General features: G+C 59.8%; 1 protein-coding gene across 1 annotated transcript; it reads right to left on the reverse strand.

Moving 5' to 3' along the window:
- Positions 1 to 4: 4 nt before the first annotated feature.
- Positions 5 to 11,607, reverse strand: ILF3 (interleukin enhancer binding factor 3). Its single transcript, XM_038126317.1, has 17 exons — positions 11,547 to 11,607; positions 9,210 to 9,305; positions 8,896 to 9,122; positions 8,471 to 8,651; positions 7,763 to 7,910; positions 6,349 to 6,440; positions 5,736 to 5,831; positions 4,225 to 4,336; positions 3,841 to 3,938; positions 3,374 to 3,485; positions 3,171 to 3,281; positions 2,301 to 2,500; positions 1,891 to 2,061; positions 1,575 to 1,712; positions 1,136 to 1,312; positions 639 to 795; positions 5 to 177 (listed from the first exon to the last, which is right to left on the reverse strand). The coding sequence occupies exons 2-17, from the start codon at positions 9,210 to 9,212 to the stop codon at positions 5 to 7; spliced, it is 2,196 nt and encodes a 731-aa protein (XP_037982245.1). The 5' UTR covers positions 9,213 to 9,305; positions 11,547 to 11,607.
- Between the last annotated feature and the right edge of the window lie 227 nt (positions 11,608 to 11,834).

The raw sequence follows: 11,834 nt of genomic DNA on the forward strand, positions 1-11,834 counted from the left end.
TTCCTTAAAAACCAAGAACCCTTAAAAAAAAAAGCTTCCCCTCCCTTGAGCCATTCTCCTGGGAAATTTTAGTCCCTGGCCCGACGACACCCGTTGGGATTTTGGGTGGAAAAAGGCACTTACTGTAGCCAGCGGTGGCGGAATTCCCTCCGTAGCCATAGCTCCCGTACCCAGCCCCTGGAGAGGAAGGAAACGTTGGAATAAACAGAGATTCCAAGGGTGAAATGTCCTGAATTTGGGGGGCCATTCACCCCATGGAGGGCTCTAGGAAATCCAACTGACATGGACACGACACCAGAGGGGGATTTGTTCCCCCACAGGGATCTGGGGGGCTCTGGAACGTCCAGGAGCCATGGACACAATGCCAGAGGGGGATTTGTTCCCCCACAGGGATCTGGGGGGCTCTGGAACGTCCAGGAGCCATGGACACAACACCAGAGGGGGATTTGTTCCCCCACAGGGATTTGGGGGGCTCTGGAACGTCCAGGAGCCAGAGCCACAGTGCCAGAGGAGGAGGGGTCATTCCCCTATGGAGAGTTCTGGAACCTCCAGAGCCATGGATGTGATCCCAGGGGGGAAGGCCGATGCCCAGGGGTGCTGGGGGGTCGGAGCCCCCCCGGTGCGCTGCTGGCCCTCACCTGTGTTCATGTAGCCGCCGTGGTTGCCGCCGAAGCCGCCCCGGCCTCTCCCCCGGCCCCGGATGTTTCCGCCCCGGCCGCGGCCCCGCATGTTGGGGGGTGGGGGGGCCTCGTTGTGCATGGGGCCCCCCCCCATGCCGAACCCCGGGTTGTGCTGCTGTGGGGACAGGGAGAGGGGACAGAGGTGTCACTTGGAGCTGGGGTGAGGGATTTCCCAAAAACCCCCCAAAACAGAGCCCCAGGACACCGCTTCCCCAGAACAAGAGCCACCGAGGTGGACCCCAAATTCAGGCCCGTCCCAATCCAGAGGGCTTTTGCTGCAAAACCTGAAGGGTTTTGTGCTTCCAAGCCGTTTGCTCTGCTCCCAGGAAAGGACCAAAGAGTCAACGGCTGGTGAGTTACACCCCAGAGTGAGACCCCAGGCCTATTCCCATTCCAGACCAGTTCCCACCACTCTTTTCCCATTCCAGAGCTGTGGGATTGGGGATTTCACTCACTTTGACTGGGAATTTGGGGCCGCCCCTGGCTGGAACAGGGGCTCTTTTCTTCTTGTTCTGCTCGATGGCAACGGGAGCATCCGGGAACAGCTTCTCCAGCGCGGCCAGCGCCGCGTAGGCTTTGGCCACTTTCTTGTTTGAGCCGGCACCTTGGAACTTCTGCCCGTCCACCTCCACCTGGGAAAGGGATGGAACCACACATTGAAGTGGGAAAGGGCAGGAAAAGATGGGAGACCTACAGGGAATCCCAGAGCTGGAAGTGTCACAGGCTGTCCCCGCCCATTAATGAGCTTTAAAAGGTTTCTCCCAAGCCAAACCTCTTGGTTTGCTGATTTAAACTCTTGGGATGAGGATGAGGTGGCTTTCCAAGCTCTTTTCCCACCTGAGGAGCTCTGGATTGGGGCTGCTGGGAAGGGCAGGAGGCCCCGTGTCCCCTCACCTCCATGACAAAGCGCTTGTCGTGGCTCCCGCCCGTCTCCGAGATCAGCTCGTACTTGAGCCCGCGCCGCTTCTCGTTCAGCTCCATCACCGGGTTCTTCCCGTGCTTTGTCAGGATTGGTCCCTGCTGCTTCACGTTCTGCAGGTGGAGGAAGGCTGGGTGAGCCCCAAAATGTCCCCACCGCTCACGGAGTCGCTCCCCAACTTTTTCGGGAAGGACACTCAAGGAGCCGCTTCCGCCTCCAGGAGCGACCCAAAACCAACAGCAGCACAGCCGCCACGGCGCCACGTGTCCCACACCGCGTCCCCCCACGCACCTCAGGGGTCTGATCCGAGGGGGGTGAGGCCGCCGTGGGCGTCGACACCGTTTCCACCACGGGCGGAGGAGCCACAACCACCGGCTTCGTCTCCGTCTCCTCCGCCGACTCGTCGCCCTTGCCGGAGTCCTTGCCTTCCACTCCGGTGGGCAAACCCATGTCCTGCAGCACCTGGAGGGCAGCGGGGAGGTCAGGAGCCGTGCTCCAGCACCACCCTCTTGGGAAAACACCCCAGGAAGCTGCTCCAGGCCGTTTATTGACTGTCTCTGGCACTCAGCATTCCCAAATCCTGCGGGCACTCCTGGGCACCCTCGAGGCTGGGAGCTCCTAGTGCTGCTCCCACCCCATCCTGGAGGTTCTGTTGGTTTTCCCATTCCCATTCCCACTCCCACTCCCATTCCCACTCTCACCTTCACAGCCACGTGAAGCTTTGCTGTTTTCTTGGACGGCCCCGAGGCCTCGAAGGTGCTGCCGTCGATCTCCACGGACATGGTGAAGATGGGAGCGTGCACGGGGCCGGTCTGGGACACCAGTTTGTACTGGAGCCCTGGTTTGAGCTGGTTCAGCTTCATCAGCGCGTTCATGGCCTGTGGAGGCTCCAGCTTTTCCTCTGCACGGGGGGAAAAACCAACACCGAGAGTTTGTGGGTGTTTGGTGGCTCCTTCGAAGAAGCAAGACTGATTCCAGACCGGTATTTTTCAGTTAGGGGCCAGCTCTAATTGGTATTTTTCATTTCAGGCCAGTCCTGATGGGTGTTTGCTGATTCCTGACCAGTTCCCATGGGGCTGTTCCCATTCCAGACCAGTTCCCACCAGTATTTGCCAACTGCAAATCAGTTCTGACCGGTCTTTTCCCATTTTAGACCAGTCCTGACCAGTATTTTCTGATCTCAGACCAGTTCCAACTGTCTTTTCTCTTTTTAGACCGGTTCCCACTGGTCTTTTCCCATCCCAGACCACCTCCCATTGACCTTCCCCAATTCCAGACCAGTCCCCATTGTTCTTTTCCAATTCCAGACCAGTTCTGACTGCTCTCTTCCTATTTCAGACTGAGTTCCATCAGTCTTTTCCACCTCCCAGACAAGTCCTGACCTTTTCCTCCTTGCTTTCAGTTCTGCCCAGCACAAACCTCCCACTTTTAAGTTATTTTACCCACCCCCACACCCCGTACCCCCTATTTCCAGCCCCCCAAGCCCCCAGTCCTGCACTGAGCACCATCTGCACCCCCAGTTTCCACCCCATTTCCCCCCGGGCCGTACCTACCTCTCGTTAACTCAATACCTTTTTTCTGAATCTTCTTTTTCTTTTTGCTGGGGGATTTCTCCTCCCCGTCCTCCTCCATCGGCCGCTTCATGGGAGTCACGGCGTACGTGGTGCTGGGTGGGATCTGAACTGCAGGAACGAGCACGAGCACTCCCTAAATGCCCCGTTTTCCACCCGAACGCCCGGGATGGCGCGCGGGGCCGTCCCCTCCCGGTACGTACCGGTATAATCGACTGGGTTCTCGTTCTTTGGTTTCTTGGGCATTTTGGAGGGCAGGGGATCCATGCCCAGGACCTTGTGGAGCTGGCCGAAGGCGGCGAGCCGCAGCGCGTGCTGGGGATGGGAGCGGGGGTCAGCGGGAGCTGCCGGAGACCCCCCTGCTCACAGCCCCACGCAGCCCCCCTGCACCGATCCATCCTCAGCGGGGTCTCGGATCGAGTCTTTGGGGGACTTTCGCCCAAAAAGGGGCGTCGGGACAATTCTCTACTCAACACCTGATTCTTTGCTCTGGGTGGCCAAACTACGGGGCCCACGCGGGTGGCCTGGTGGAGTGACCGTGGCACCGAGCGACCACAGCGCCGCGTGGCCACGGCGCCGAGCGACCACGGGTCTAATCTATGGTGGCCGAGGGAGCCGGGAGCGGAGCGAGCCGGGGATTGGGAAGGGCCGGATGGAGGTCACACTATACCTGAGCACTCTGTGTGATATCTTCCCTTTGTTGTCTGTCTAGATGCCCAATAGCATCAGTGGCTTCTTTTTCACAAGGGTCATAAATACCAGAACCATCTGAAGGCAGGAAACAAGGAAGATATGCAGAGAATTATCCCGGGTCTCTACCCTAAATTCCCTGGGGCAGCTCCGAAGGCGCGGCTCGCCGGGATTTCTGCGGGATGGGCCGCGGGAACGGCGCTCCCGGGAGCCAAACTCCGCTGGCGCCTCTCTCTACGGGGCTGAGGTGGCTCCAGAGCACGGCAGGGCCGGGAATCTCCGCGCGCCCGCGGGGACGGAGGGGCTCCCGACCGCCGGCACCCCCCGCGCTCCTCCCGGCTCCGCTCGCCTGGCCGGAGCTCACCTGGCATGACGATGCCCGAGGCCAGGCACTCCAGCACCCGGCGCAGCGCCTCGCCCGCGCCCATCGGCCGGTTCGCCGTCCCGATGGACTTCTCACACAGCAGCTCCAGCGGCTGCAAGGCAAGCAGGGACGTGAGGGCAGGGAGAGGGGACACGGAGCCCGGAGAGGGACTGGGAAAGGGACCCCAGAGAGGGACATGGAAAGGGACCCCAGAGAGGGACATGGAAAGGGATCCCAGCGAGGGAGCTGGAAAAGGGACCCCAGAGAGGGAGCTGGAAAAGGGATCCCAGAGAGGGACCCCTGGAAATGGGATCCCAGGAAATGGACCCCTGGAAACGGGATCCCAGGAAATGGACCCCAGGGAAAGGGATCCAAGGGAAGAACCCTGGAAAGGGATCCCAGAGATGGACCCCGGAAAGGGATCTCAGGAAATGGGACTCTGGAAAAGGGATCCCAGGAAATGGACCTCTGGAAGGGGATCCCAGGAAATGGACCCCTGGAAGGGGATCCCAGGAAATAGACTCTGGAAAGGGGGTCTGGGACAGGGATCCCAGGAAATGGACGTCTGGAAAGGGATCTGGGAGAAGGGCCCAAAAGAAGAGGTCCAGCAAAGGGACCCCCTGGAAGGGGACTCCAAAAGGGATCCTGGGAGAGGGACCCCAGGAAGCACGCCGGGAAATGGGATCCCTGGAAAGGGATCCAAGGAAGGACTCCAGGGAAGGGACCCATCTGGGAGCAGCTTCTGGTGCCCAAAGGAGGAGAGGAGCCAGGCTGTGGAAATCGTGAATGGATAAAACAGTTCGATAACAACGTGATTTGGTAATTAATAAAACAAGCTGATGATGTGATTTGATAAGATAAAGTTGTTTGATAACTGATAAAACCGTTTGTTAATTGATAAAGGAAACTGATGATGGTATTTGAGGACAGCATGGTTTGGTAACCAATGAAGTGATTTGATAATTAATAAAACTATTTGATAACAAGACTTGAAAATTAATTAAAATATTTTAAAATAACACAATTTGATACTTAATATTTGATAATAACATGATAATACATGAAACAATTTGATAATGATAATGATGTGGTTTGATGACTGATAGGACAATTTGATAGTAACAAGACCTGACAGCTGATAACACTGACAATACCGTGGTTTGGTAGCTGAGAAAACGTTTTGATAATAATGTGATTTAATAATCGATAAAACAACTTGACAGTAAGGTGAGTTGATAACTGATAAAGCAATTCAGCAACAACCTGAGCTGATAATTGACAAAGCAATTCAGTGTCAAGGCGAGCTGATACTTCATTACCAATTTCAAACAGCGTGAGCTCGTAATTAGCTGACAATTGATAAACCCACTGGCACCACACACATCGGATTTGTGTCTAAGTGCAGAGAAGCCGTTCATCCACAGAAATCCCCACCCTGGCAAAGGGGACGTGCCTGGAACCTCGGGAGAGAGCAGAGCCGCCAACCCCCCCGGAAGGGAAAAGGGAATTACCCATCCTCTGAGCGGGGCCCAGGTGGGAACGCGCGTGCACAGGTCCCGCAGCACCCGGATCACGATGACGCACGACTTCAGCCCGTTGGCCCTGGCCTGGAAGCGGAACCAAACCGGACAGGGGTTCACCGAGCGCCCGCCCGCGCCGCCGACGCTCCCTCCAGGTGCTGCTTTGCCGAGGGGAAAGCCGGAGCCCGGGCCCGGAGCTGCGCCGGCCGAGGCTCGGCCAAAGTCTCGGCCGAGCTCCTAGCCAAGGGGTTGGCCAAGGCCTCGGCCAAGGAGTTGGCCAAGGAGTTGGCCAAGGTCTTAGCTAAGGGCTTAGCCAAGGGGTCGGCCAAGGGGTCGGCCAAGGTCTTAGCTAAGGTGTTGGCCAAGGGGTTGGCCAAGGTCTTAACCGAGGTCTTGGCCAAGGGGACGTTACTCCTCACACCAAGCGGCAGCTCCGCGGCTGCTCCGTACAAAGGCTCCTAAGTCACTCCAGCGCCCACAGTCCGGCACCTCCGAGCGGCCGGCGGCCACTTGAAACTCCAACTCCAAAAAAAAAACACTCAGCCCCTTAAAAGAGTTTACCAACGCTTCTACTTAAAGATAAATATAAGAACAAAATGCAAACCTGGAACCACTTGGCGTGGCGCAGAGACGCCAAGGCAGCAAGGCATTTCTGCCTGTCCAGAACGTCCGGGGAGTCGGTGACTGAGAGCGTTTCTAGTCGTGGATGGAATAAGAAGACAAGGCACGGTTTGACCAAGGGGCTTCTGTCGGGCCGAGGGGGATGAGGCAGCATCCTAACGGGCAGCTGAGGCTCCCAAAAAATCCTGCCGGGATGCTGGGAGCGGGAGGGAAGGGGCTGCGGCGCTGCCGCCGCGCGGCCTCGCCTGGACACCGGGGAAGCTCAGCTCCCGGGGAGGGATGCACTGGAACGTGCGCCGGGAGGAGGAGGAGGAGGAGGAAGAGGAGCAGGAGGAGACCGGGCGTGAGGCTCGGTGGAGGGCACAGAAATAAATCCTGGATGGATGGAGAGGCGGCGGCGAGGCCGGCGATGGGGAAATTTGAGGGGGTGAAGCCCCGGCTCCGCAGCGGGAGCGCAGGGGGTGGGGAGGAGGGAAGGGCGAGGCTCGGAGAGGATCCAGGGAACCCTCCGCCCGGAAGGATGGCTGCCCCGGCCCCGGCCCGCGACAGAGAACGTCCTGTTGGTCAAAGGTCCAGCGTCCCTAAAATCGACAAACTAGAAGGCTCGGAGACGAGGTCAGAGATCAACACCAGAGATCAACAATCAAGAGCACAAAGAGGTCCCGGTTTGTGCTGCAGCAAAACTGAGGAAGGGCCCGAAGTCGCCCAAAATTGCTCGAGATCAGGGTTTTAGATAAGGCTAGTGCGGAGCGGGGGAACCGCCGGCCCTACGGAGCCCATCGGAATTGAATTGGAGCGGACAACCAGCAGCCGCTGGAGTTCTGATTCCAAAGGGAATTTGGAGAAGCTAACTTTATCCAAAACTCTGCATCGCTTTCCGGAATTCTGAACCTGAGGTGCTGCAAGAGCCACGGGAGGAGCCCCGAGCACCCGGTGTTCTGCTGCAACACACACCGGGGAACATCCCGGAACATCCCGGTTCATGGACATGCAACTCCTCGGACAAGAAGCCTTCGAGAGGGGTTTTTTTTTGGGTTTCTTAAACAAATCTGGTTTCTATTTTCATGTCACTGCACTGACATGGCCGGGGAACAAACCACGAGTAATACAACGAGATGATGAATTAGTGAACTAAAGGCCCAAGTGGAACCAAAAGAAAGGATAAAATAATAATACTTAAAAAAAAAAAACCAAAATAGAGCGAAATCCCGCGGCAAAGGTGCTCCTCAGCTTCGCAGGCTCGGTCCGGGTAAACCACAACCGGGATCTCGGCGAGGGTGGCACAATGAAGGAATTTGACTAGGATTTGGCCAGGAGAGCTGCCACGGCTCCGGCCGAAGCTGAAGAGCACCTTCCCGCTCGTTAGCCGCGGGATGCCGGGCGCCGGCCGGCCGTACCTCCGGCCAGCTGCTTCTCCAGCTCCTCCCTGACCACGGGCGACGTCAGGTGGATGGTCAGGGTCAGCGGGGGCTCCTTGGTGTTCTTGATGATGATGGCGGCGTCTCCCACAGACTGGATGATCTCGTACTTGTCCTCGGTGATCGCCTGCAAGGTCGGGGTGGAGATGGGTTGGAGTAAGACGGGTTCCAAAGCCCCCTCCAGCCCAAACCGTTCCGTGATTCCGTAACCCCGGAGCCCCTCTGCTCTGGGAATGTTCTCCTGGAGCAGGGGAGGCTCTGGGGAGACCTTGGAGCCCGTCCCAGTGCCTGAAGGGGCTCCAGGAGAGCTGGAGAGGGACTCGGCACAAGGGATGGAGGGACAGGATGAGAGAGAATGGCTTCGCCCTGGGAAAAGGGGGATTCAGATGGATTTTGGGAAGGAATTCCTGCCTGTGAGGGCAGGAAGGGGCTGGGATGGAATTCCCAGGGAAGCTGTGACTGCCCCTGGATCCCTGGACGCGCCCAAGGCCAGGTTTGGGGCCTGTGGAAGGTGTCCCTGCCCATGAAGAGGATGAGCTCCAAGGTCCCTTCCCACCAAACCATCCCACAATTAACGAGGACGAGCGCCTTTAGCAATCCCCGAGCACCCCTGGAAATGGCTTTTCCAAGCCAGAACGGGGGGACCAGAACCATCCCAAAGGGAATCTCCCCCGGGGCTCCGCTCACCGCCAGCTGCACTCCCAGATTATCGGCGACTTTCTCCAGGAGCTTGGCCGTGGGTTTGTCTTTGCACAGCAGCACCAGCTCCAGGTCCAGGTCCCCCTTCAGCAGGAGGCCTTTGGCCACGAGCCCCACGCGCATCACCCCCCGCAGGGTCCTCGTCAGCTGCTCCGTGGCTTTCTGATCCCTGGAAAAGCAGGGGAGAGGGTCACCATGGTGGAATTCACAGCCTGGTGACGTCCCACCCAACCAGAGGGATGGATCCGTGAGGATCAACCCAGCGCCCTCGCCCCAGCCCTGCCTTGGTTAATTCCCCTCAGGTCCCCAGCCAGGGAAGACAGCTTTTCCACCAGCACGAGCAGGTTTTTGGGGAGCAAAGCAAATTTTAGGGATCTAAAGCAGGACGGTCCCACCAGCGCTTTGCTGCTCACCCTCCTTCCTTGTTCTCCTCCTCGGCCGCCGTCTCCATGGACTCCGTCTCCGGCTGCTCCCCGCTGACCTTCTCCTGCTCGTCAATCCAGTCGGAGACGGCTTTGAGCGCCCGCTCCGTGTGGGACACCATGTTCTGCACGGCCTCCAGCTCCTCCTGCGTGGGGTACACGGCCGAGTGCTTGGCCATCACGTGCCGGTCGTCGTTCACAAAGATCCGCATCGGGCGCTGCGAGGGCGGGAAGATTTGGGAACGTTTCGGGAGCGCCGGGACACGGACATTCACCCCGCGCCCGGGAATCCGCCCGTCCCTTACCATTTTTGTTTTCTGCTGCCTGCCCGAACGTTTCGGAGGTGTTTATTTGGATTTTGCTGGCCAGCAGAGCGGCGCGGCACCGCGGCGTTCCGGGATCTGAAAGCGACAGAGAGCGGGTGAGCCGGGGCAGCTGGAGCAGCCGGAGCCTGGGGCACACGCTGGAGCTGGAAGCAGCAACAGCAATTAGACAGATCCCAGCTCGTTAGCCAAAGCCCAGCTTTCTGCTCCCCAGGATTGATGTCCCCGAGACCTGCAGAGTGACAACGGTGGACCACGGAGCATCTAACCCTTATTCCCGTTTATTCCCAAGAGGCTTTCCCATGAAACGGGACTTTTCCAAAGCTCCTGTCTCCAGAGCAGACAGCACTCCCCTCTCCACACCGGAGCAGCTGCCCTGGGAAATCCAGGTGGGAACCCAGCGCTCCAAAGCTCTGGGATTCAACCGATTCAGCCCAAGGGACACCGAATTCCTGCCTTTTTGTGGGAACCGCCCCCAGATGGGGCAGCGGAGCCTTTTGTTCCAATTCCTTTTTGTTCCAATTTGTTCCAAGCTCACCCAGAGCTGGGACTCACATTTTTAGGATAAAAACCAGGAAAACTCATTCCCTCCAGCCGCTGTACGGCCACACAATTCCACCCAAGGAAACCCCTCTGACTCCAATCCTGCCAGTTCATTCACAGGATGACTTAATAGCACCATAAATCTGGATTTAATTGTAATTAAGCCCCGACCGGTGCCGGCTGAGCAGGGAGAATCATTCCCAAGGAGCCACATGCCATCTCCCAGTGCCTTCTGCTCTGGGCTGGGCCCTGCAGGCCCCGTTCTTTTCCTTAAAATTCCCTCCATTCCCTTCAGGCTGGATAAGGAAAGGGTTGAAATCCCACCCAGTTGCTCCTACAGTCAGAATCACAACAGCCAGAGAGCTCTGTCCCCATCATCCCTCTTCTGGGATTTCTGGAGGGAGAAATCTGGGAGCTGATGCTGCAGCACCACCAGACCCGTGTCTCTTGAGGAGAAGAACCACAGATTCAGTTCGACCAGGAGCCCAATCCTGACAAAAACAATCCCTGCCCTCGGAAACGGGACAAACTCTGGAATATCACCTGGTTTCGGCCTCACCCCCTCCAGCACTGCCACCCCCAGCAGGAATTCACCAAACTTCCCGCGCTCCCGAGGGAAGGAGTGACTCTCCCGAAGGCGTTTTCGGGACGACGGAGGGAAAAACAACCAAAGGACGTAAAAGGCTGGAATTTCTGCCCCGAACGTGGGAAAGCGTGTCACAGGCGAAGCCAGCCTGGGTTCAAGGCCGCGTTTTAAGAAAGAATTGGTCGCTTTTATCTGAGTTTCGGCACCTGCCCGGGATGGATGAAGAGCCAGAACAGCACGGCCCTCACGGGGAGCAGCCCAGGAACCCCGGGAGCGCGGATCGCAGCGGGAATCCCGCAGCGAGGGGGGCACAAAGCCCCCAGTCCCCGCGGAGGGATGGGGCTGCTGGATTTCTGTGCCTCTAAACCCTTCAGAAACGGAGGGGATAACGGAGCTGGAGCAACGGGAACCGTGAGGGAGCGGGGACAGGGGCCGCCAAAAGCTGAGGAGAGGAGAATCCTACTCCTGAGCGGGGAGAAAGGCTAAAATCCCCCCCAAAAGGGGATGATCCCACTGCAATTCCCAGCCTGGGATGAGGTGGGATGGGGAGGGAAGAGGGGCTTCAAGCCCCTCCAAGGGGATGATGCCCCCTCCTCCATGATGCCCCCCCGAACATCCCACCCAGGGGCGGCCGAGGGGGTCAGGAAAGGACCGGCCCCCCTCAGACCCCCCATCCCCGTCCCCACAGCAGCGCAGGGCGGCGGGGCGGAAGGGAGGAGGGGGCGCGGGGCCCGGGGGTGAGGAGGGGGCGCGGGGGGTGAGGAGGGGGCGCGGGGGCCGCCGGGCGCTGCCGCCATTTGCAAGCGCGGCGCGAACAAAGCGGCGCCGGCCACAGATGAGCCGAGTCCAGGGGAGCCCCGTGCGACACCCGCGGTCCCCGGGCGGCGGCTCGATCCCCCCCGGTCCCTCGGGCCGCTGCTGAGGGGGATCCGTGAGGGGGCCCGGCCGCCCCCCCCCACCCTCCCCTCACTCACCGCCGCCATTTTGTCTGCACACAATGGGCAGGGCGGGAGGGAGGGGACACGGGGGGGGCCGGGTCACCACGTCCCGCCGCCCCCCCGCCTCACCCCCTCTCTCCCCCCCACCTCACACCGGCTCCTCCCGCCCCAGCACCGCCCCGGCCCGGCCCGGCTCGGCCCGGCCGGCTCGGCGCGGCTCCCCCCCCCGCGCGGCGTGAGCACGGCTCCTACCGGGGCGCTGCCGGCGGTGCCTCGCGGGGGCGGCCCGGCCCGGCCCGGCCGGCGGGGCCCGGGAGGGGCCGGAGCGGGGCCGGAGCGGCCGCGGCGGGGCCGGAGCGGGGCCGGAGCGGGGGCCGGAGCGGCGGCGCCGGGACTGCGGCGGGGGCGGGGCCGCCGCCGGCGGGGGGCGCGCGCGCGCCGGGGGGGCGGGGCCATGGGGAGCGCGGCCGACGCGGGCCAATTGGAAAACGCGGAGGAAAGGTGACGGACAGGGGGTAGAGCGAATCGGAGCGGGCAGAG

Source organism: Motacilla alba, unplaced genomic scaffold (assembly GCF_015832195.1).
Source record: "Motacilla alba alba isolate MOTALB_02 unplaced genomic scaffold, Motacilla_alba_V1.0_pri HiC_scaffold_34, whole genome shotgun sequence".
In the NCBI taxonomy this organism is placed as follows: domain Eukaryota; kingdom Metazoa; phylum Chordata; class Aves; order Passeriformes; family Motacillidae; genus Motacilla; species Motacilla alba.

Excerpts from the sequence above, each read along its gene's own strand:
- ILF3 (XM_038126317.1), bottom strand. Across the intron at positions 5,832-6,348 it reads GCCACGCCAAGTGGTTCCAG|GCCAGGGCCAACGGGCTGAA; the intron begins GTTTGCATTTTG and ends TTCCGCTTCCAG. Across the intron at positions 178-638 it reads CGGCGGCTACATGAACACAG|GGGCTGGGTACGGGAGCTAT; the intron begins GTGAGGGCCAGC and ends CTTCCTCTCCAG.